Source organism: Phalaenopsis equestris, unplaced genomic scaffold (genome assembly GCF_001263595.1).
Source record: "Phalaenopsis equestris unplaced genomic scaffold, ASM126359v1 Scaffold000160, whole genome shotgun sequence".
NCBI classification, from domain to species: Eukaryota; Viridiplantae; Streptophyta; class Magnoliopsida; order Asparagales; family Orchidaceae; genus Phalaenopsis; species Phalaenopsis equestris.
The window spans coordinates 164,852-187,098 of record NW_018164602.1 but is presented as its reverse complement, the minus strand read 5'-3'; the positions used below and the strand labels follow the sequence as shown (position 1 = coordinate 187,098).

General features: G+C 34.1%; 1 protein-coding gene across 1 annotated transcript; it reads right to left on the bottom strand.

The window, feature by feature from the left end:
- Positions 1-3,541: 3,541 nt before the first annotated feature.
- LOC110022004 (beta-amylase 1, chloroplastic-like) lies at positions 3,542-20,358 on the bottom strand. Its single transcript, XM_020720767.1, has 4 exons — positions 19,696-20,358; positions 4,937-5,148; positions 4,721-4,839; positions 3,542-4,583 (listed from the first exon to the last, which is right to left on the bottom strand). Exons 1-4 carry the CDS (start codon positions 20,210-20,212, stop codon positions 3,794-3,796), a joined length of 1,638 nt encoding a protein of 545 aa, XP_020576426.1. The 5' UTR covers positions 20,213-20,358; the 3' UTR covers positions 3,542-3,793.
- Between the last annotated feature and the right edge of the window lie 1,889 nt (positions 20,359-22,247).

Below are 22,247 nucleotides of genomic sequence, written 5' to 3'. Positions count from 1 at the left end.
TAACTACTTGTATGTTCATAGTTCCCACTTCTCATATATCATTGTGAGAGGCCTTGCATGACTAGTTGAATGCCTCAAACTCTTCGAAGTTAATACATATATGTTTAAGGTATCTCCTTGTACCATCTTCATGTTTCGGTAAAATTGTGTTCATCTTAGGTACAAATGATGATTCAATTTCTCTCTTATTATTGAGCATCATTAGAGCGCTTGATAAATAATATGATGATGTTATATTAATAAACACAAACTAATGATTAACTAAGAACCCCTATTGTAAGTTTTAAACTGCCATTATATAAACAAACCTTGCAATACTCTATATTGTTAATTATAGACTAACCATTTAATAGATATTCTGACTTCATCTTTCTTATAAAGAAATGCTTGTGTTAAATAATTCTAGAATTATTCCTTTCTATTATGTATTAAGATAATCTAATAAACCATCAAAGATGTACCCACACCTAATTTATTTGTTATAAAAACATTACACAAAATGAATGGTAAAAATCATTTCATTAGAAATATAAACTTGAGCAAGTATGATTACAAGCGATGTTATGTCCAAAGAACTCAGATTAGTTGTTCGTGTCTATTTATTGGGGGCATCATCATTCATTCTCACTTGAATCATCATTTGGGGTACGAGTCATTATTTTATAGCCTTTCTCAAAATGATAAAATATATTTCCTAAAGTTGTAAAGACTCATAATTTGGACTGCGATCATATTTTTGTAGAATTGTAATGGATTTATGTATGAGATTCTAGCGTATAAAGTGATATTGCAATAAAAACTATAATGTAAACAAGTTGCCCCATACATATCAATCACAAATGATGTAGGCAAACTTTAATGTTATGTTTGTAAAAGAATAGATAAAAAATATTATTTGATTGTCATTCTAATCAATAAATTTATGTGCTCTCTATCATTAATGTTGATAGGCCATGTGTTACCTCATCCACAACATGGATATTACTTATATGTGCACTTTGAGAGATCATGCATTCTATGTTATGTTCATCCAAGTAAATTGCCTTAAGATTCTACTTATACAACTAAAATGTGCTAATTATCTACTCATTTTAAGAATATTTCATGTTTGAAAGACAAGACTAATAAATTTATAACTTGAATCATAGAGATCTCAATTATCATCTCATGTCATGAAAACAACAATTTCAAATAAATATTATTTAATTATATCACACTATGTAAAAAATATTTTAAGAGGGAAATGATAATTTTTTATGTTGGATTAATGGCTTAATAAAATAATGCAATGATGTTAAAATTAAATTTAAGAATCAATTATTTTATTAAATAAAGATTATAATTTCATAAAATAAAGATTATGATTTCATAAAATTTCATTTAGTGTTTATTTAGTCGGAATTGTTTAAAATTTAGATGTATTCTAGATATAATGCAACATAAATTTAATGTAATTGAAATACTCGGTGTTTATTTCACTATAAAAATTACTTCTAGTGTTTGGACTGTTGCAAAGTGAATCAAATTATCTTATTCTTTTTTTTTTCTATAAGGGCATGAATTATGGCTTACTACGGGTATTGGCAAGGCTGCGGGTACTTTGTATGGGCAAGTAAAGGTCACCGACAATGGTCGGCCATGATGAGTGTGCGAGCATGAAGGGGTGGCACGGTTGCAAGAAGGGTCAATCAAACACCTCAAAAGTGTATCTCAAGGGTGGTGAAAGTTGGCCCGGTAGATATGGAGGAGTGGGCCAACAAGGGTGAGTGTAGGAGAGGGCCAACAGAGGTTGGAAGGTGGACTGGAGGAGGGAGGCAACAGGAAGGTTTGTTGGGCAGCTGAGAGGTAGGTTGGAAGGTGGGGTAGCAAATCGGGAAGGTGGGGCAATAGTTGGGAAGGCCAGGACAGCAAGGTGGCTGCTTTAGAGGAGCTGCCGGAAAGGGCTTGAAAGGACTGGACAGCAGGTTGCTGCAGCAGAAAGGGGACGATGATGCAGGGGGAAGCTGTTGGAGGTGGTTGGCAGCTAAGGGAAATGGATGAGAAAGAGTATGAAAGATAAAAGAGGAGATACAATCACCACCTAGGAGTGGGATATAGCCGGAGCATCACCACCTCCTCGGATACAACCCACAAAGGGAAAAAGTAATCCACAAAGAAATCTGAAATCAACACACAACAAAAACTAAACCCTACAACCAGAAAGCAACAATTCAAAAACTCTCACAGTGGAAAAATAGAAAAAAAAAGCTCTCATAAGGAAATCACAGAAAATAAAGGAGGGGAAAGGGATTAGCGTCAATGACGCCCTTCCTAAATGGCCGCCCGATCGAGTTGGATTCAGAAAAGGCACGGGAGGGGGCACGGGAGGTTGCTCGCCCCGTCAGGATTCTAGCCGAGCCACTAGGCTGTGGCTCGAGATTCCCTTGGACCGGCCTCAATTGGGTTGGTCGGTTCACTAGCGGGAGTTCCCACTCCCGCGATCCCGCTGCGGGAGACCCTGCACCCGAGTGATCACGACAAGCCCAGTGTCATTGATAAGATCAAACCCCTCAAAATCATAACTTAAATTTATTTTTTTCTCAACAAAACATTCAAAAAATTTAAAATCCTTTAAATTTGAAACGCATTACTCAAAACCCCTACAAATAAATAGCCTCATAAAGAATATTATGAAAAAAGACATAAAATCGACATCTTTTAAGCTTTAGTAAGCTAAAGATGCAAACATGCCAATCATCCCAAAAAAAAATTACTATTAAATTAGTCAAGAATCATAAATAGGAGGTCATCAAGTGCTATAAAATTTCCCTCATTGAGGAAATTAAAAAGGAAGACTTCCATACATACTACTTAAATCTGGTGTATTTACAAATCAACATTTATAAACTATAATTTTTACATATATGCTACCGTACTTTTGATAGTGATATTTTTGATGTTATATGAAAGATTTAGGTGATATAAATGTAAAAAAAGAGCTTAGATGCTAGATATGTACATACATAAGAAATGAGTGGTATGCATGTAAATGTCCCTTAAAAAACATGCTGGATTGAGAGTACTAAAGAGAATTGGAGAGGGAGAGAAATGGAGATTATTGCTGGTAGAGAGCGGAGAGAATTAAAGAGAGGGAGTGATGAGAGGTAATAGAGGAATGAGTTAATGTAGGGTGCAAATAGGTTAATATAGAGAGAGTAGAGGCCGACGCCAGATTATTTTATCTGTGCACCTATACACAACAGAAACAACAAATTCTTTCCTATCCAATCTTTTTCAAAATTTAACCAAGCCCAACGGTCAAGTCCTTAACAGCTAAAATTTAAAAATTTATTTAAACCATATCCCACCGGAGAACTACATTTATATATATATAAATATATATATATATATATATATATATATATAATGCCCATCTGCCATCAATTATTAGCAGGATAGAGAACAAGTAAATTTATGGTATCGTCAAACTCGGTCATAAATGAATTTTATCGCAAAACAAAGTAATAAGATTGTGGTGAAAACGTCTTAGGGACTTCCATAATAATCAGAAATTACATAATTTTAATAAACAATTTGAAGCTACACTGTATCACTACAACTACAGAACTCAAATAATAACTCCATTAGACCAATCCAGCAACAAAAAATAAACCTATCTTTCAAGAGCTTATGAACAATATATTGCATGCAATCAATGCTTGTGAACAAAAAAAATATGCCAGAAGAATCTTGAAAGATAATGCAAGGGAATAGTAACATATGTACCGATGCCACATCGAAGCTGATAATCTTCTCAATAAAAGGAAAGAGATCTTGAGAATTCCTCAGTTGCAGAACAAGAAAAGAGGTATTGATCCCTCACTCTAAAATCCACCTTTGCCTGGAAAGTCCTGGAATTCGACATCTGCCTCACAAACTGGCTGAATCGAGGCCAATTATGGGGGTCAAATAACTGACGATCCATTCGAACATAGTTGAAGGACAAGGGGGGCTCATAAGAACCAACAGAGTGAAGTTTGGAATTCTTAATAACTTGGTTTACTGATTTATCATCTAATATAGGTCCAAAAATTTCACCTGAGAGTGGTAAGTTATGCATTCTAGCAGCATATACGAGTTGTCTCAGAAAGCTTTCTGGGCTACTTTTAGAGCCGTTAAGTTCCTCAGGATCTTGGATCTCAAAGCAGGGGCAGCACAAGATTATTTTATATTTACTGAACAAACGTGCCACAGGAAGGTAGCCATCTCTGGTTAGAGTGTTGTAATAGCCAGCAGTTAATTCAGATGGATGGGAACAAGTAAGATAATGGCAGAATATCCCTGCTACTTTTGCAAAAAGCTTTACACCGGTATGGAGAAATATTGCACTTGTCGCCATAAATAAAATCTCTCCATGAAGAAGCAACAGACCTGAGTACCATTCTAGAAAGAATTTTCCATAGTCAGAATTCCAAGAACCATTACTCCTAAAGAAACTAGTCTCTTCTGGATTCTGCGTGAGGTTACTAGCACCGAGAGGGCCGCCATGACCCCATTCGGGCTTCCCAATTTTCTGTGCACACGCCTTCAGTGGTGCATGCATATTAAAAAAAAAAAAAGAATGAGAAAATATTAGAGATAACATAAAAATCATTAGAGGTTGAGAAACCACCGCGACTAAGGTTCACTATGGAATGTAAATAACAAATTTAGGACCCGAAGCAGGCAATTATAATTAGAGACCTTGTCGTAGCATTGAAATTCACCCAGTTCAGGAGGACTGCTTGGTCGCTTTAGCTTCTCAGAAGGACATGAAGGATACCTGAGTTCACCAGCTGGGCCCATCCCTACTTGGACCTCCTGCAAAACGTGAAGCAGTATAATGGGCATAAATAAATTTAATATCATGCATACAAATGAAGAAGAAAGTAACAAAAGTGGAAGGACAAAACCTTACTGTTATTACAATTCCAAGATAGTGCTTAAAAGTATCTCGGAAGCTCCTCATAAAATCTGAATAAGCTTGAATGGGTGATCGACCCTTCAGAACAGGAAGATTATCACAGCCCAATGAGAGGTACTCTTTGTTCCTTCGTCCAAACCTATCTAAAGAAGCTAAATCTGGATCTTTATCCATCTCTTCAAGCACCCACTTTGGAAGAGGAATCCGATAAACGAAAAACCAAAAAAAAAAAAAAAAAAACAAAAGATGGTCAATTAAGAACCAAAGAAAGTCTCACCATAAACTTAGTCTATATAAAAGTTGAAGGACCCCGGGATCCAGTAAACAATAAATTAACGGGAAGATTCACATGCATACCACTCAATTCCTATGTATTTACATATTGAACACCTAAACTTCAATTTTTACATCCATACATACCTATGCATGAAAATGTGTATTTCACATTTTAAAAGTTAAAATGGTATTTTTATGTGATATGAAAGATTTGGGTGGCATAAATGTAAAAACAAAAGAATAGATGTTAGATATGCAAATACAAAGGAATTAGGTGATATATATGTAAATGCCCCATTAATTAATATGTTATATGCATGTAAGATATTAATTAATGGGGCATTTACATATATATTAATTAGTAATTATTAATTCATCTAGCATTAATTAGTAATTATTAATTCAATACCAAGTCATCCAAACAGTGCACTCATCGAAAAAACTTGGATGCTTTATCATTTTCCTTTATAAATGTAAGCTTTTAGTTTGTATGTCAATTTTCGCTTCCAAGTTTCTCCTTGATCAAGTGTCCTTTAAAGCATTTTAGAAGTTAGATCATCTCCAAATTCAAAGTGTGGGGACTGCCAACAAGTCAGTTCTCTCTCTATTTCGTTACATCTTCCTCTCTCTCTTTCATACCGCAGCCTCTTTCCTTCTATTTCTTATGATTGTTTGAAAGATTGATTGATGTTTTCAAATATTTTACAATCCAATTTCTTTTAGCGCACAAAGCTTATTCACCTTCACAACCTTCACAGTCTTCTCGATCCTTTGTTTCTCACTAATAATTATTATTAATACAAAATTTTACCACTAGAATTGTGTTTTAAGTATTATTTGTTTTCATCGTTAGTAGTAAAATAATGTTTGAGATCGATTCCCTTGCTTTCCAATGAAGTTTGCATTTTTTTTTTTTTTTGCATAAATTGATTGCTTCCACTTTAAATTATACATTGGATTTGCATTATCAAATCAAATCCTAGAAATGTGTTTAATAACTGTAATTGTGCTTTACAACAGCTGTTCCGATCACTTACAAAACGTTACAGAAATCACTCTTACACCATGTAATAATATCAATAAGTGCCACATAAAAAATAACACATCTTTATAATATAAGCATATCTGTTATCACATGGCTTCATAGCGTGAAAAGAATAGATGCATAACATATGAATCTCAACTCCAAATAAGTACGTTCTTTAATGTTTCGGTATGAATGAGCAAATTGCCTACATGTATTGATTTCAATTAAACACATTAAGAGTGTTGTATCTATTTACTATTATAAAAGTTACAAATGGTTGAGAAACCAAAAAATGAACTTTCGTCAAGTTTAAACAGTTTAGTCCAGTTATATGAAAGCATATGCTAGAACATGAACCACCCATTAGGGGCATTACATAAATAGCACACAATTCTTATGTATCTACATATCTCAGACATAAACTTCCATATTTACGCACATAGCACTCAAACTGTTAATATCACATAAAAAATAGCACTATTACCACTTTTAAAAGCGAAATACGACTTTTCATGCATAGGTTGACAACATCAAAGTGCCATGTAAGTAAACATGAAATTTTAGGTGTGAGATATAAATACATGAGAATTGTGTGCTACGTATGTAAATTTCCCTATCAATTAACTCAATACTAATTTAGATAATTTTTAGGATTGTACGTCCTTTTTTTTTAATTGAAAATCTCTTTTACTGGCTAGATAAAAGAATAAATAAAATAATGTCTTTTCTATCATCATAAACTCCCTGCGAAAATATTCACTATAAATTTCAATCTAAACTTTCGAATAAGGGTGGACAAGGCTGAACCGAATAATCAAACAAAACTAGGAAAGTTAATTGATTTGATATTGGTTAGATTTTGACAATGAATCAAGATGTAAACTAAAAAGATTATATATGGTTTAGTTTAAGCTTGAGTCTTTGCCGAAACAGATTAAATCAAATCAAAGAGTTCTAACAAATAAGTAATATGTTAATAACTGGTAACATTTTTAAGGAATTGGCCGAGTATATTTCATGCTAGTATTTTTATAGTACTTATACAATTCTGGGGAAAAAAATACAAAATCAAGGAATGAAAATTACAGAATAATCACGATTGTCCCATGAATTGAAGAGTAAAATAAGTATACTTGTTCACATATTGATGAGTAGGCATGATGGATCCCACAAATTAATGAGGTGGCAAAGAAGCGTGGTAGTCTTGGTGATTGTGTATCCCAACTAGAAGAAATAACGTAGATATTTAATACTTGCCCTTAATCGAATGAATGTATATTAACCATTCCTAGCTTGCATGATAATATTTGAAAGACAACCCTCGATAATTCGTTGGTGAGAATATAAATAAGCCGTTTACTTGTGCTCAAAAAAAAAAAAAAGATTAAATTGTTGTCAAGCTTCTCCTTAATAAAGTGTCTATTAATATCAATATATTTTGTACAATCATGCTGCAATGATATATCTTAACTAAACTTTTGAACCATGCCCTTAGAGCTCATACAATATTTTTTTAGCTTTCATTCTTTTTCTATATATTAGAGTCAAATGTTGATGAAACCCTTCACGGAGGAAGAAATGCAGGCTGCTAAGGAAATTTTGGAAGAAGAATGGCAACTCTAAAAGTCTAGGAAGAAAAAAGAGAGAACACATAGGGAATTGAACTACATGGACCCCATTGCAGTGATGCTTTATAAAGGTACATCCTTAGTCGGAATACTAGCCAATCTTGATGATGGGGCTCCCCTTATGAAAATTAGGGGGAGTAGATCCATTAACTATGATTAATTTCCTCATATGGAATGTTAGAGGTATTGCTAAGCTTGATGTGTCTAATCGTTTGTTGAAATTTTGTAGGATTCATAAGCTTAGATATTTTGCTTTATTAGAACCAATGATAAATGAGAATAATATTTCTAATGTGGTCAAACAGTTGGGCAAATACCATTTTGTATATAACTGCAATTGCAAAATTTGGTTTCTGTGGAAGAGTGGTGTGGAAGTTAAGCTGCTTTTTGACAATAAACAGTTTTTGCACTTAGAGATCTCTTTGCTGAATTGCACAGTTCAGATTACCATTATTTATGTTGGATGCACTGTGACTGCCAGAGAGAAGCTTTGGGTTAGTTTGGGATGGATTCAAGCTGCAGTAGATGTACCATGGTTAGTGAATGGCAACTTCAACGGTATTTCTTCTCCTTTGGCAAAAAAGGGTGTTAGAACTCCATCATTCTCCAGGATGCAGAAATACAGTGACAACATAGCAGATAATTGTTTGTTTGAAGTGCAGCATTATGGCACGAAAGATAAGCAAGACTTGGGAAAGGTTAGCTAGAATTTTGATCAATCATTTGTGGATGGATTTCTTCCACTTCACTGAAGTTGATCACCTTAGTTTCAATGGTTCGGATCGCACCCCTCTATTGGTCAAAATTGATTTCAGCAACAAACCTACAAGTACTCCGTTCAGATTCTTAAATGTTTGGGTTAAGCATGAAACTTTCCAAAATACGGTTAAGAATAGTTGAAATATGGAATTTACTAACTCGCATTGGGTTACTTTGTGGAAGCTACATAAGAATAAAGCAGCTATTTTAAAAGACTGGCATTGGAGGGTGTTCAGCAACATTACTCATTGGGTCCAGGAGGCGGAAAAAAAGGTTTGTCAGATGGAGAAGGATTATTACAATGATCAGGTACATGAAGTGGATATGATAAAGGCTCGGGATAATCTCAATGTGGTGATACTGGTGGAGCTGAATTTCTTGCGTCAAAAAGCCACGTACGTTAATTATGTCGAGGGGGATAGGAAATGCAAATATTTTCATGCTTGTATCAAACAACAAAAACAAGAGAATGCTATTTTTAAAATTAAAGACGGCAATGGAGAGTGGATTTACAATCAAGATCAGATTATTAACAGTGCTATCACAATTTTTTCAGGAGCTATACTCTATAACTGAGATAGACCTTGCGGATTTCAGTGTGGATGTGTTCAACACCACTGCTTATACCATTGATAACATCCAAATCATGGCCATTCCGGAAGAACAGGAAATTCTTGAAGTGCTGAAAGCCATCGATGTCAACAAATCTGCAGATCCAGATGGCTTTACCACAGCTTTTTATATTCATGCCTGGGGTACCATTAAAACCAAAATGAATATGGCAATCCAATGTTTTTTTTTCATGGTTCTCTCCCTCACAAATATTTCTGATGCGCTGCCATTACATTGATTCCTAGGGATGATTACAGCCACTTTTGGGACAGCTATAGAGCTATTAGCCTCACCTCTATTATTTCTAAAACACTGGGTAAGATTGTTTGCCGAAGAATTCAACCTTTACTCCCTGAACTCATCAATCTTCAACAATCTGCATAACATACTGTATTTTAGTTGCCCAAGAGCTTATTCAAAAATTGGAGAAAAAAACTAGGGCTGGAAATGTGATTCTTAAACTAGACATAAAAAAACCAATGACACAATCAGTTGGCAGTTTATCCTAGCTGTTTTGAAAAGAAAAGGTTTTTCTGAGGAGTTCTGTAATTTTATATACATGTTCCTTGACAATAATTTCTATTGTATTATCATTAATGGGCAATGTCTGTAATGACTTGTTTTTACTGCCCAAAGGAGAGGAATTGAAGAGTCTAAAAAACTGAAGAAAAAGAAACGAGTCGGGTACAACCGAAAGGAAGAAGAGGAATCGAGGAGTTGGGGAAACTGAACAGAGGGGATAGAAAGTGAAGAGTCTGGAAATGAAGGGATTTCTTCATTCTATAAATTGGCGAGTGGGGAGACAAGCGAGATTGTGAGATCGACTTACCTGGAGAGTCGATCGGTGTATGCGAGAGACATCAGACACAAGGTAGGGCATCCACATGCTTTGATCGAAACTGAGGGCAGCGTCAATGGCTGGCAACAACGTCTCTATCGAGCGGAAGAATAGTTCTCAGCATTGGTGTCAAGTAGTAGAGGAAGAGTCTGCATGGGTTGAAGGAGTCGACGTTGCGGGAAGCTCTGTTGGGTGCGCAAACGCAGATGCCATATGAAGGAGGCGTCGATGTCCAGAGACTCGTGCGAGAAGAAGCCGACTGCAGAATATCACCATAGAGTTCGGCTCATCCAAGGAATTAAATGTCATATTGTCTTGTCATGGTCTAACGCCAATTAATTGATCCAACTTTCTTTTCTCTTCAAAAGGCTGCGAACCAATTGCAATCACTCGAAACAATTCTTTCCATACAAATCATACGTTGAATGGATATTTTGTAATTTTGTCATTAGATTTAGGTTGTTGTTTGTAGTTCCAAATGAACCTAAGATCAAAGGAATAAGGGAATTCTTATGATATATGAGAAAGAAAATTGCTGCAACTGACTGCGGAGAGAGAAGCATATAAGGCTGCATCGATATAAGCTACAAGAAAAAAAAACTATATGGAAGAAACAGAATTGCAATAATGAAGCCTATAAGTTTCAGGGAATGCAATGAAAAAGACTAGCTTATGAAAATGCTTAAAAAAAGAAGCTTAAGGCTTTGATATCACCATAAGAATAGAGAAAATGTATTGTGCGTTCTATTTCATTTGTATTGAATTTATACAAGTCTAGAAGAAGCAGTAGTAGGAATATACATAATTTATGGGTTAAATAAATAGCCATAAAACTTAGCAAAATTAGAATAGCCCATGAATTAGTGAGGTGGCAAAAATGATCCTATGGATAAATAAGGAAAGAGAAATAGAAGGCTAACAACAAGGTTATAAAAAAGAGTAGGCATGGTGTTACCGGCATGAAAGGATGCCGGCAGGGATGTCATTGAAGTTCGGAGTCTAACGATGTAGAAGTGGAAGTTTACTGGCACAACTAGAAGCGAAGGACTATCAAACAAGGCATTACTTTTCAATAAACACTAATAGTCAAGATGTGTTCAATGACCTAAGGGTTTATTTCCTTATAATTAGCTTATTTATTCCTCCTATTTTAATCTAATACTCACAACTCTCTCCTCTCCAGACCAAAATATAACTGAAATACATTTTATTGAATCCCTTTCACAAAAAACAAAACAACTGGCTCAATTAACTTTATCAGAACGGAGTTCAAGTAAAACAATTGAATGCCGTTTCTTCTAAAATATTCTAAAGTTGTTTAATAGTCAAAGAAACATAAAGACAAATCAAGTTCACTGCCATCTAATAATCGAAGTAGTTATTAAATTCTTCTATTTACTTGAATATTGAGCTAATAAATTTGTTAGATTGTGTATTATATAGAAGCAAATGGTAACAACTTTTATTCCCTAAACAATTATGATGATAAAAGACCTTCAAGTTCAAACCTTCATCATTTTTACATGATAAAGTTACTACCTTAGACGTTACTACCTTAGACGATAAGAAGGACACAAGTTCAGAGGATGGAGATCAATCCTTGCATTTTAGATGGAAAAACTAGTGGAATGGAGAAAGATAAAGCGAATAATGTAAAGATTCAATAGAACTAGAGCCTATGTATAAATGATAATTGCAATTTCTGGGAAGGGAAAAATAATTATTCAACTACAATTTCCTAAGAATTACTTACCACATAAATAACAAGGGAAAACCACCACATTAACACAAAATCCTCACACTGGAAAAAGAAAATAGAAATTATCAACAATAGCTAATTTTAAAAGTAGAAACAACTAAGAATAGAAAATAATAAAAATAGACGATATCAAAGGGGGGAATTTCTAAAATTCCGACACCCCCCTCAAGTTAGAGCATAGATATATATCATGCCCAACTTGCTTACAGGGAACTCAAAACTAAGCCTTAAAAGTCCTTTGGTGAAGATAGTTTCTACTTGTTGTGTTGTCGGACTAAAACAGATGCAAATAGCTCCACAATCAATCTCTTTTATGAAGTCTCCATCAATCTCCAAATATTTTATGTGATCATGTTGCACAATATTTTCTGCAAAAGTTATGGCAGCTTTATGTCAAAGTACAACTTCATTGTCATGTTTACCAGGATTTGTAGCTCTTTAATAATTCTCTTCAACCATAACATCTCAATACTCCATTATTCATAGTTCGATATTCCGCCTCAACACTACTCGCCACCACATTTTGTTTCTTCTCCATGTAAGCAGATTTCCCCATACGTAAATACAATATCCGGATGTCGATCTCTTGTCAACAACTGAGCCCGCCCGATCTACATCGATGTATGCCTCTATATTTTGTTTTGTGGTCTTCTGAAAGAGTAAACCCTTACCTAGTGCACTTTTTAAGTATTTGAAAATCCTGTTAATTACTTTAAGGTCTTTCTCAGACGGCGAATGCATAAATTGACTTATCAAACTTACAGTAAAAACATTATATGATCGTGTATGTGTTAAGCAGATTAACTTTCCCACCAACTTTTGATATCAAGTTGTACTCACTGGGTCACCTTCCTTCTCATCTCTCAGTTTCTGATTGAGATCAAATTGAGTGTCTATAGACCTATAACCACTCATCACAATTTCCTTTAGAAGAATAAGAACATTCTATCGTTGAAAAACAACAATCCCTTTCTTCAATCTAGCAACCTCTATGCCAAGGCAATACCTTAAAGAGTTCTCGCTCTCAAAAAGTGATGAGAGGGAAGTCTTCAACAAGTTCATTTCATATACATCATCTCCGGTGAGAATTATATCGTCCGCATACACAATCAATATGGTTATCTTCACATCCTTTGAATGTTTGAAGAACATTGCATGGTCTCCTTGCCTTTGAGTATACCCGTGACTTCTAACAAATAGTGTAAATTCTTTTAACAAATAGTGTAAATTTTTCAAACCATGCTCTTAGTGATTGTTCAACCCCGTATAAGGAATTTTTTGGTTTACACATATTTGTGTCGAACTTCTCATTTAATCCTAGTGGTGCTTTCATGTACACTTCTTCCTTTAAGTCCCATTGAGAAATGCATTTTTTTTATATCTGACTGTGGAAGGGCAAATCAATATTAGCTGCTAGTGACTGAAGAAAACTTATAGAGCTTAATTTTGCGACTGAGGTGAATGTCTTTAAGTAATCAGCGACATAGGTTTGAGTAAATTCCTTAACAACCAGTCAAGCCTACCATTCTAGAGCGTCATCAAGATTATACTTGACTGTAAACACTTATCTGCATCCAACGATTTTCTTTCCTTCAGGTAGATTAATCAATTCTCATGTGCTATTTTTTTCAGAGCTTTCATCTCCTTGAAGACAGCCTCTTTCCACTTAAAAATTTTCATACAAGAATTAGAAATAATCTCCATACAAGAAAAATGTGTGGTAAAAGCCCAAAAAATGGGAGAGATTTTTATATGACACATAATGAGACAATGAATGTTGAGTGTAAGACCTCACCCGAATACAAGCAACAATTGGATGATTGAATCATCAGATTTAAATGAGAGCTAAACTTAAGTACAAGACTAGAAGAGTTGGAACTTGAAGATGAAGTGAACTGACCATGGGGTTAAGACTTGGTCAGACATTTATCTAAAGGGATTCATCAATTATGAGCATCTCAAAGAATTCATACTTTTTCTTTTGAGTTGTCTTTTGTTGCGGGTAGATAATGTCGAATAATATCAATTTCGTTGTTTTCTTTTTCTTGTTTCCACTTATTAGTTTTTCTAGGATTATGAACATCATAAAATAACACTATAGGAAGATCTGAACCTTTTTCAATATCTTAAAAACTAGGCCCACTGTCTGTTGATATAATATACCTTGAATTTTCAAATTGAACAATCAAGATTTGGGAGATATTATTTTGTGAGTATTTAGTTTGAAGAAAATCCCGAAAACCAGTAGTCAAACTTTTGTTTGGTATCTCCCCTTGAAGGTGAGGCAAAAAAAAGAGTTGTAATTAAAAAAAAGGTGACATCTATGGAAATAAATATTTTTTTAAAAATAGGATCAAAATATTTAGACCCATTGTGCGTGAAAGCATAAACAAAAAACACACATTTTATGACTCGGGGTTCAAGTTCTCCTTGGTTATGACTATAAATGTGAACAAATGCACTACACTTAAATATATTTAAAGATAAAAAAGACTACAGCCGATTTATTAGGTAAATTTTATGACAAAAATCAAAAGGTGGTCAAAATTCTAAACTTTATTGGGTGTTCCAGTAATGATAATGTAGAAGTAATAAAGGCTCCACCTCAAAGATATTGTATCATCTGATTTATAAATAACAATGTCTGAGCTACTTTTAATAAGTGTTTGTTTTTTCTTTCAGCCACCCAATTTTGTTGTGAGGTGTCGATACAAGAGTTTTATGAACTATTCATTTTTTGAAAAAAAATTGACCCAAATTATTTCTGAAATTCTCTCAGTTATTATCACTCCGTAATATTTAAGTAATTTTTTGAAATTATGTTTATAACATAGCGTAGATTTTTTTAAAATTTTTTTCACTTAAATACAAATAACTTAACCTTCTGTGATCATCAGTAAAAGTAACAAACCATTTTTTCCAAAGTGCGTAAGATACTTACAAGGATCCCATATATCATCATAAATTAGAATAAAATGTGTAGCTGGTTTGTAAATTTGAGGAAAACACGAACGATGATATTTGAAAAACTGACAGACTTCACATTAGAAAGATGACAAATTTTTATTTTAAAATAAACTAGAAAAAAAGAATTTTAAATATTGAGCTACGATGACCTAACTTATAATGTCATAGCATATGATCATTTTTTTAAAACAAAACTAGAATTTAAACAAGTACCTTGAAATTATCTTTTCACATCAAATCTATAGTCAAAATAATAGAATTCATCATTTTCCTTAGCAATGCAATCATTCTCCCATTAGTCAATTTCTGAAACTCACAACAAGATGAGTAGAAATTAACTTGCATTGATAATCATATGTAATTTTGTTAATGGACAATAGATTACAAGACAAATTAAGAATATGGAGCACAACACGTAGAGTTAACAACGATGTGAGTTTGACAGTTCCTACCTTGGGAATTACTGAGGGAAACACTGACAATTTTAACTCTTGTATTGCCTACACAAGGACTATAATAAAAAAATAATTTAGAATAGCCAGTCATATGATTAGTTGCACCAGAATCAATTATCCAAGAATGAATAAAATTAGGGTTAACACCTAATAATACAGTTACCCTTCGGTACTGAAGAACAATACAAAGTTAGTGGTGATTTTGGAGATCTAGACAACTTGTGCAAGTGCTTTATTTTCTCCTTCGTAAAAGGTATTGTATCAAATTTGGTAGAAGACTGTTGAGTTTCATTATTATTGGCATGATAGGTCCGATTTTTACGTTTAAATTTTGGTCTCCAACTTGTTAATTCTAGCATTCCTACTTATTATGCCATGATTTATTGCTATGTTTGCACCGCCAGGGGCAAGGCAAATTGGTTTTGGAATTACTAGAGCCAGTAAAAATGATAGGATATCTTTAGGAGTCGGTCATTGCCGACTTGTAAGACATCATCAAAGAAGAGAAAATGATGAGTAAAAAAATTCTAGCCGATTTTGGTCGTGAGTTATTTCGGTGCTTAAAGCTATAAGTAGAAAAGGAGTTGGTGACTCCAACAGAGAAGAAGCCAAAGGGGTTGAAAGAGATTGACTATTATCCGGTTCACAACACTCAGGCACGGAATCCTTCTCCACAAAAACTAGAGGAGAGGAAAAGAAAGAAGTACCCCTTCCATAAAATTACAAATTACAATGGAGTCGAAAGACCGAGAAGAAACCAGTAAAGAAGAAGCCTGCCACCCAAAAAAAAAATGGCAGAAGAAAAAGTAAAAAAATTAGAGGTGGCGGAGAAAATCCATGCCGAAAAAAAGTCTCACGTTGAGAAGCGGCTTCCGACATCAAAGTGGCGCGAAAAGGAGCTGAAATCCTCTATGACATGATAGGCAAGAGCCCTAGAAGGCAGAATCGTGAGGAAGTTGTTAGGGATACAAACTAGCCTTCCCAACGAGCTATAATTGTGATTTTCTCGCCAAGGTTCTCAAGCGCCGTGATCCAGTCGTTGCCTTCCCAACCGACTCTAATTGTGGTTGTATCGCAATGGCCTCTAAATGTCAGGATCCAGTCGATGCCTTCCTAGCGAGCTCTAATCTCGGCTGTCTCGCAAGAGGTCTATGAATGCCACAATACAGTTGTTGCCTTCTCAACCGCAATCTTGTTTATTGAGAAATAGAAGTCATGCAGCAAAACAACTGACGATCTCAACGGGATTGGGTCGCCTTTCCGATGGCGAAGATGGGCTCCGATACCATGTTTTTTTTTTGAGAGGAAAAATAATTATTCCACTACAATTTTCTAAGACTCGATTACAAGATAAAAAACAGGGGAAGACCACCACATTAGGAAAGCCACAAAATTCTCATGCTAGAAAAAGTAAATAGAATTTACCAACAATAACTACTTCTAAAAGTAAAAACTACTAAAAATAATAATAGAAGATATTAAGGAGGAAATTTTCGATAATTTTGACAGTAATGAAGGGAAGAATATACTTTTTGTGGAAAAAAAATCCATCCTCCACATATTCTCCATTGGACAAATTCTAAAGGTGAATGGTCTTGATTTACCAATTGGATATTATATGAACTGGCAAAAAAAAAACAAAACAGAATCATTCCCAAAAAGGCATATATATATATATATATATATATAGAGAGAGAGAGAGAGAGAGAGAGAGAGAGAGAGATGTATATAAGTATTCTTAAATAAATAAATAAATGTGATAAATAATGTATGTGCATATATATTGAACAATTTTACACATTCGTGGATGCGTGCCATTTTTTTGTGAAGTATTTCATGACAATTGAAATATATGTGTTCAACCCGAAAACTAGACGATCATTCTACTAAAAGAAACTTAAAACTTCAATTAATGCAAGTTCACTTGAATTTCACTCATAGTCATCCCAACACCTTGGTCATAAAAAAATTACAAATAAGTTTAGTCATCCACTTTTTAAAGCTTATGTATGTTCAGACTAAAAATTTTAGAATAAGAATGAGATATGCCTGCTTCACCATAATCATTCAAATTCACATTTTCCATATCAGCACCTAAGCTCATTCTTAAAAAGGTCGTTCCACTTTGTGGGCATTTACATGTTTTAACACAATAATCTACTTTAACTCTTATGACTATTAAATAAAAATTTCACTAAACTTCAAGTTACTTGTTAGAAAATTCTTGATGACAGAGGAAAATTAAGATTTGGTTTAATAAAAAAATCTAGCATATACATAAATAAAAATAATAAGAGAAAAATATTTTATATAAAATTTTTTTACGAAAAAAACAACAAACCTCTATCCCACTAGATGAGGTCGGCTACATGAATCATTTTTCTCCATTACGTCCTATTGACTGTCATATTTTTATTTAATTCTAATAAATTAAGATTTTTATACAATATATTTTTTTATACAATATGCCCAATTCTTTCTAGGTCTACCTCTGTCTTTCTTAACATAAGTCGAATCTAAAACATCTACTCCCATAACCGAATCATCAGATGATTGGCATTTAATGTGACCAAACCATCTAAGAAGACTCTCTCTAATTTTAGCCGTCACTAGAGTTACACCAACTCTATCACAAATATATTCATTTCGCACTGTGTCTATAAGTGCCAAGCCACTCATCCACCTAAGCATTCTCATCTCGACAATACTTAACATTGTTTTAAGCCTCTCTTTTAAAGGTCAACATTTTGCGCCATAGAACATTGTAGGTCTCAGCACCATCTTATAAAATTTTCCTTTCAATAGCATTTAATGTGACCAAACCATCTAAGAAGACTCTCTCTAATTTTAGCCGTCACTAGAGTTACACCAACTCTATCACAAATATATTCATTTCGCACTGTGTCTATAAGTGCCAAGCCACTCATCCACCTAAGCATTCTCATCTCGACAATACTTAACATTGTTTTAAGCCTCTCTTTTAAAGGTCAACATTCTGCGCCATAGAACATTGTAGGTCTCAGCACCATCTTATAAAATTTTCCTTTCAATAGAAGCAATACTTTTCTATCACACAATAGGTCTGATGCATTCCTCCACTTCAACCAACCAACTTGAATTCTACTTATAACATCCCCATCTATATCACCATCACTTTGAACAATAGACCCGAGATATCTAAAGCATTCACACCTTCTAAAGAATTACAACTCTGTCATTAGAGCTACTACTACTAAAACTACATTCCATGTATTCGGTTTTAGTTCTACTCAAACGAAGGCCTTTAGTTCTACTTGCGCTAGAGCTACTACTCTAATTTTGAAAAAGGAAAAATCATTAGGTATTGCCCAGAAGAAATAATACACTATTTAATTGAAATTACAGTATTTCACTCTTCTCCTCAACAAGTGAATATAAAATTAGAAGGAAATTAACAATTGTTTGTCTTTCTATTGTTATAATAAGAGTTCTCAGATAACAACATCAAAGATCAGTAGTATGACAATAGTTGTATGAGCATAAAAGTGGTTATCTAAGAAATTTTATTATAACAATAAAAAGTTCTTAAGCAGCAACAATTTGGAGATAATAATATGACATTAGTTGTACTACTAAAGCTGCAAATGATGGTCCACTTTTGTTGGTAGTCATTGGCTTCTAACTCTTTTTGTGAGTTCAAATTTAACTCTCAAATTATTCTTTTTCCTCTCCAATGAAGAATGAGCACATTTATAAATTTTTACATTCACATTTAGGTGAATTTGATCAAAATTTTAAAACACTCTAACAGACTATCCATGTATATTACTTTAATCATAGGCCCTTCTTTCAACATTTATGTGCCTTAATAATCTAGAAACTAAATGATCTTAGGCTCCATTTCACTATTTACATGCTAAATTCATATATTGTTTCGATTTTTAATTATTGCTTTAAAATTTTAATTATACTTCAAGTGTTTAATTTAAGCTACTTAAACTTGAATCGAATCACTTTTGATTTTGTTTGGTTTGTATTATTGAGATGCTTAGTTTAACAATAAATTTACTAAAATTAAAGTTCGGACGATTTTACATTTGACTGTGAACGTTATCTCATCCAAAATGTATCAAGATCCGTTCCAGATCCTATAAATCTTTTAGTGGCATATCACCTTCGATTCAAACGCTTGGCACTTCTTCTGTTTCATACGCAAATTCAATTTAGCCATCAATTTAGATCCATCACATCGTTAGAATTTGGTTTCAGGAAATAAATCACATTGTTAGTGTTCACGCGTGCATCAAATTTCCAGATACGATGACCTAATACGTCTTAAATAAACAATACAGCCACATTGCTGTCCTGTCCACCATAGAGAGGAAGAAAGTACGACATTTGGGTCGAACAAAGCATTAAATTTCCCAAAAAGAAGGTGAGAAAAAAACGTACCAGCAAGGATCACCAGGTCCCGATCCGCATTGATGGAAAGCCATGATAGCCCGCACCTTAAGACCGTGGCAGCTGGCCATTGACACCAAATCCGCGTAGCCTCTCCAATCATAGACACCCGGAGCCTCCCCTTCCACGATCCCCCACCATAATTCCACAACGACACCCTCCACACCAGCCAGCGAGAGAGCCTTCAACGACGCCACCATCGCCTTTCGATTCCCAATCCGGCTCCCATGACCAACGACGTTCGCAGGGAGCGTGACAAACACCGGCACTCCTTCGGTGGACCGCGGCGAAGGAGGCGCTCCAGTGTACAACACATCGCCGCCCGAGGAGGACGGAGGTGGGTCATCGAGGAATCCGTTGGTACCGGAGGGAGACGATCGTGAGGAGAACAAGCGGGATGAAACGGCGAGGCGGGGTGGGTTGGAGCGGCGCCGAACAAGAGGGAATCGCCGATCTATGAAGCGGCAACCGAAAGCGGCGAAAATACTTGATAGCGAGATCACCGCCATTGGGGGCAGAGGGAGAGCTCGGAGAGAGGAGTACTTTTTCTAAAATTTACGGTTCACAACGCGGTCCGCGATGAATCGTGCTTTGTTTTGCCTTATTTTTTCGCGAGAGCTCGCAAAGATTCAAAAAAGCCACTGATCACTCGCAGTGGCACTCGCAAGTCATAATTTTGGGAAATTTTATTTTAAATAAAAATAGAAGGCTTACAATTTGGTAGTATGTATATAAAATAGTGGCATGTATGATAGACGCAAGTATACATATCGTTATCATGTAATATAGGATTTTTTGAAAGACAATTATTTAAACTACAGATATGTTGATAGTGGGTAAAATTCAATTCTTTTTTGGTATTTTTGATATTTTGACAAAACAATAAAAACTTCTAAAGATAACTTGAGTTTATGTAAAAGAAAAACACTGAATATGAAATATCTTTCTCCTTATCATGAATCAATATTAAGTATATGAATTCTGTTGTGAAGTATGCAAAATGAGTTGTTCCAAATAGGAGCAATATTATTCTTTACCGTTACTAGAGATGCTATAAAAAATATTGACTAATTTAAAGTTTGAATAGTTCTAAAGACAGATACCAGCTCTCACTCTAGAATTTCCATGATTCCCTCCACCTAGGGGCTAACATCTTGTGTCAGAACCTAAAACAATAAACCAAGTTGGGGGGCTTTACCCTGTCACTTTAAAGTCCTCTAATTCTACACCCTTCAAAGATTATTTTCTTATTTATTTACACTAAATCAGATGAATTACATTCTCATTCATACAACATCGTGTGATTCTTTCCAATATGTGATTCTTTCCAATTGTTGACTGAGACAATACCAGAAGGATTCTTACATGTTATCACAACAAATTTTAATATATAGATAGACTAGATCAAGAAGTAAATTAAGTACATGAAATTAAATCATCACAACTTCTTCCAATATTACACATTAATACTCTCTACAACTTCCATCCAACACTTTAATTACTTATCATTTTAAGGAGAAAGATAACGAAAACTACTCAGAATCCATAAAAAAAACAAAACCACACTTTAGTTTAAAATTAGAAATCATTGTCAAACCAACAAGAAGTCTCGATTTAAATCAAAAGTAGTATAAAAACAAAGATAAAAACTTATCTCAAATCCTTCACCAAACTCTTGAATTTCCTTTGAATTTCTTCTCTCTTACAACACTCTTAACTCTCAAAATAAAACTAAAAACAAAAAAGATAAAGTAAATTTGTGGTACCTGAAAAATCTCTCCAAAAAAACTTCTCATGACCCACCATTTTTTTCTCTAAACTTCCTTCTTTTATAATTTCCAAAGAGGTGCGTTGGTATCTCTTCAAAATATATTCTGATTCGATGTATTTTCCAAGTGATGCCTCCAGGAATTTAAGATTTGTGAGAGAGTGAAATCCTTTATTATGTTAAATCCTGAGTAGTGGGATTTAATCAATAATGAGACTGAAACATGATTTAATGATTTGTCATAACAATAGATTTTAAAATCCCATAATTCTATTTGACAGAAGTTAAGCTAAACCTTGTTTAAATACTGCCTAAAATATGATACAAACGGCGCCGGATCTAGCGCTTAGGCGTCAAAACACTTTTGCACCATTTTCACATTTTTGCTCCAAATTTGATCTTTTTTCACTCCTTTTAGTATTTTTCACCTTTTTATTTTAGCATTTTTTACCTTTTTACTTACCTTCCATTAAAACACAATATCTCAAAAATAGGTATAAAATGTGTTTAAAAACACTATATATTTTAGGTGCATCAAAAAATACTATATATTTTAGGTGTATTAAAATCCCCCAAACTTAAAATGTTACTTATCCTCAAGTGACACTTCAATCTTTAAAAACCAAATAAGTATGATATGTATATGAGTTTCTTTAGAAATTACTAAAATTTAGATTTAGAAATATAGTAGTCCAATTTAAAAAAAAATATTTAGTAAATGAGACAAACATAAACTTTATAAATTTTTAATGTTAAGAAATATGAAAATATGAGTT

Excerpts from the sequence above, each read along its gene's own strand:
- LOC110022004 (XM_020720767.1), bottom strand. The coding sequence starts at position 20,212 with ATGGCGGTGATCTCGCTATCAAGTATTTTCGCCGCTTTCGGTTGCCGC. Across the intron at positions 5,149-19,695 it reads GGGACCTGGTGATCCTTGCT|GGATTCCTCTTCCAAAGTGG; the intron begins GGTACGTTTTTT and ends TTTTCGTTTATC. Across the intron at positions 4,840-4,936 it reads ATCTTGGAATTGTAATAACA|GAGGTCCAAGTAGGGATGGG; the intron begins GTAAGGTTTTGT and ends CACGTTTTGCAG.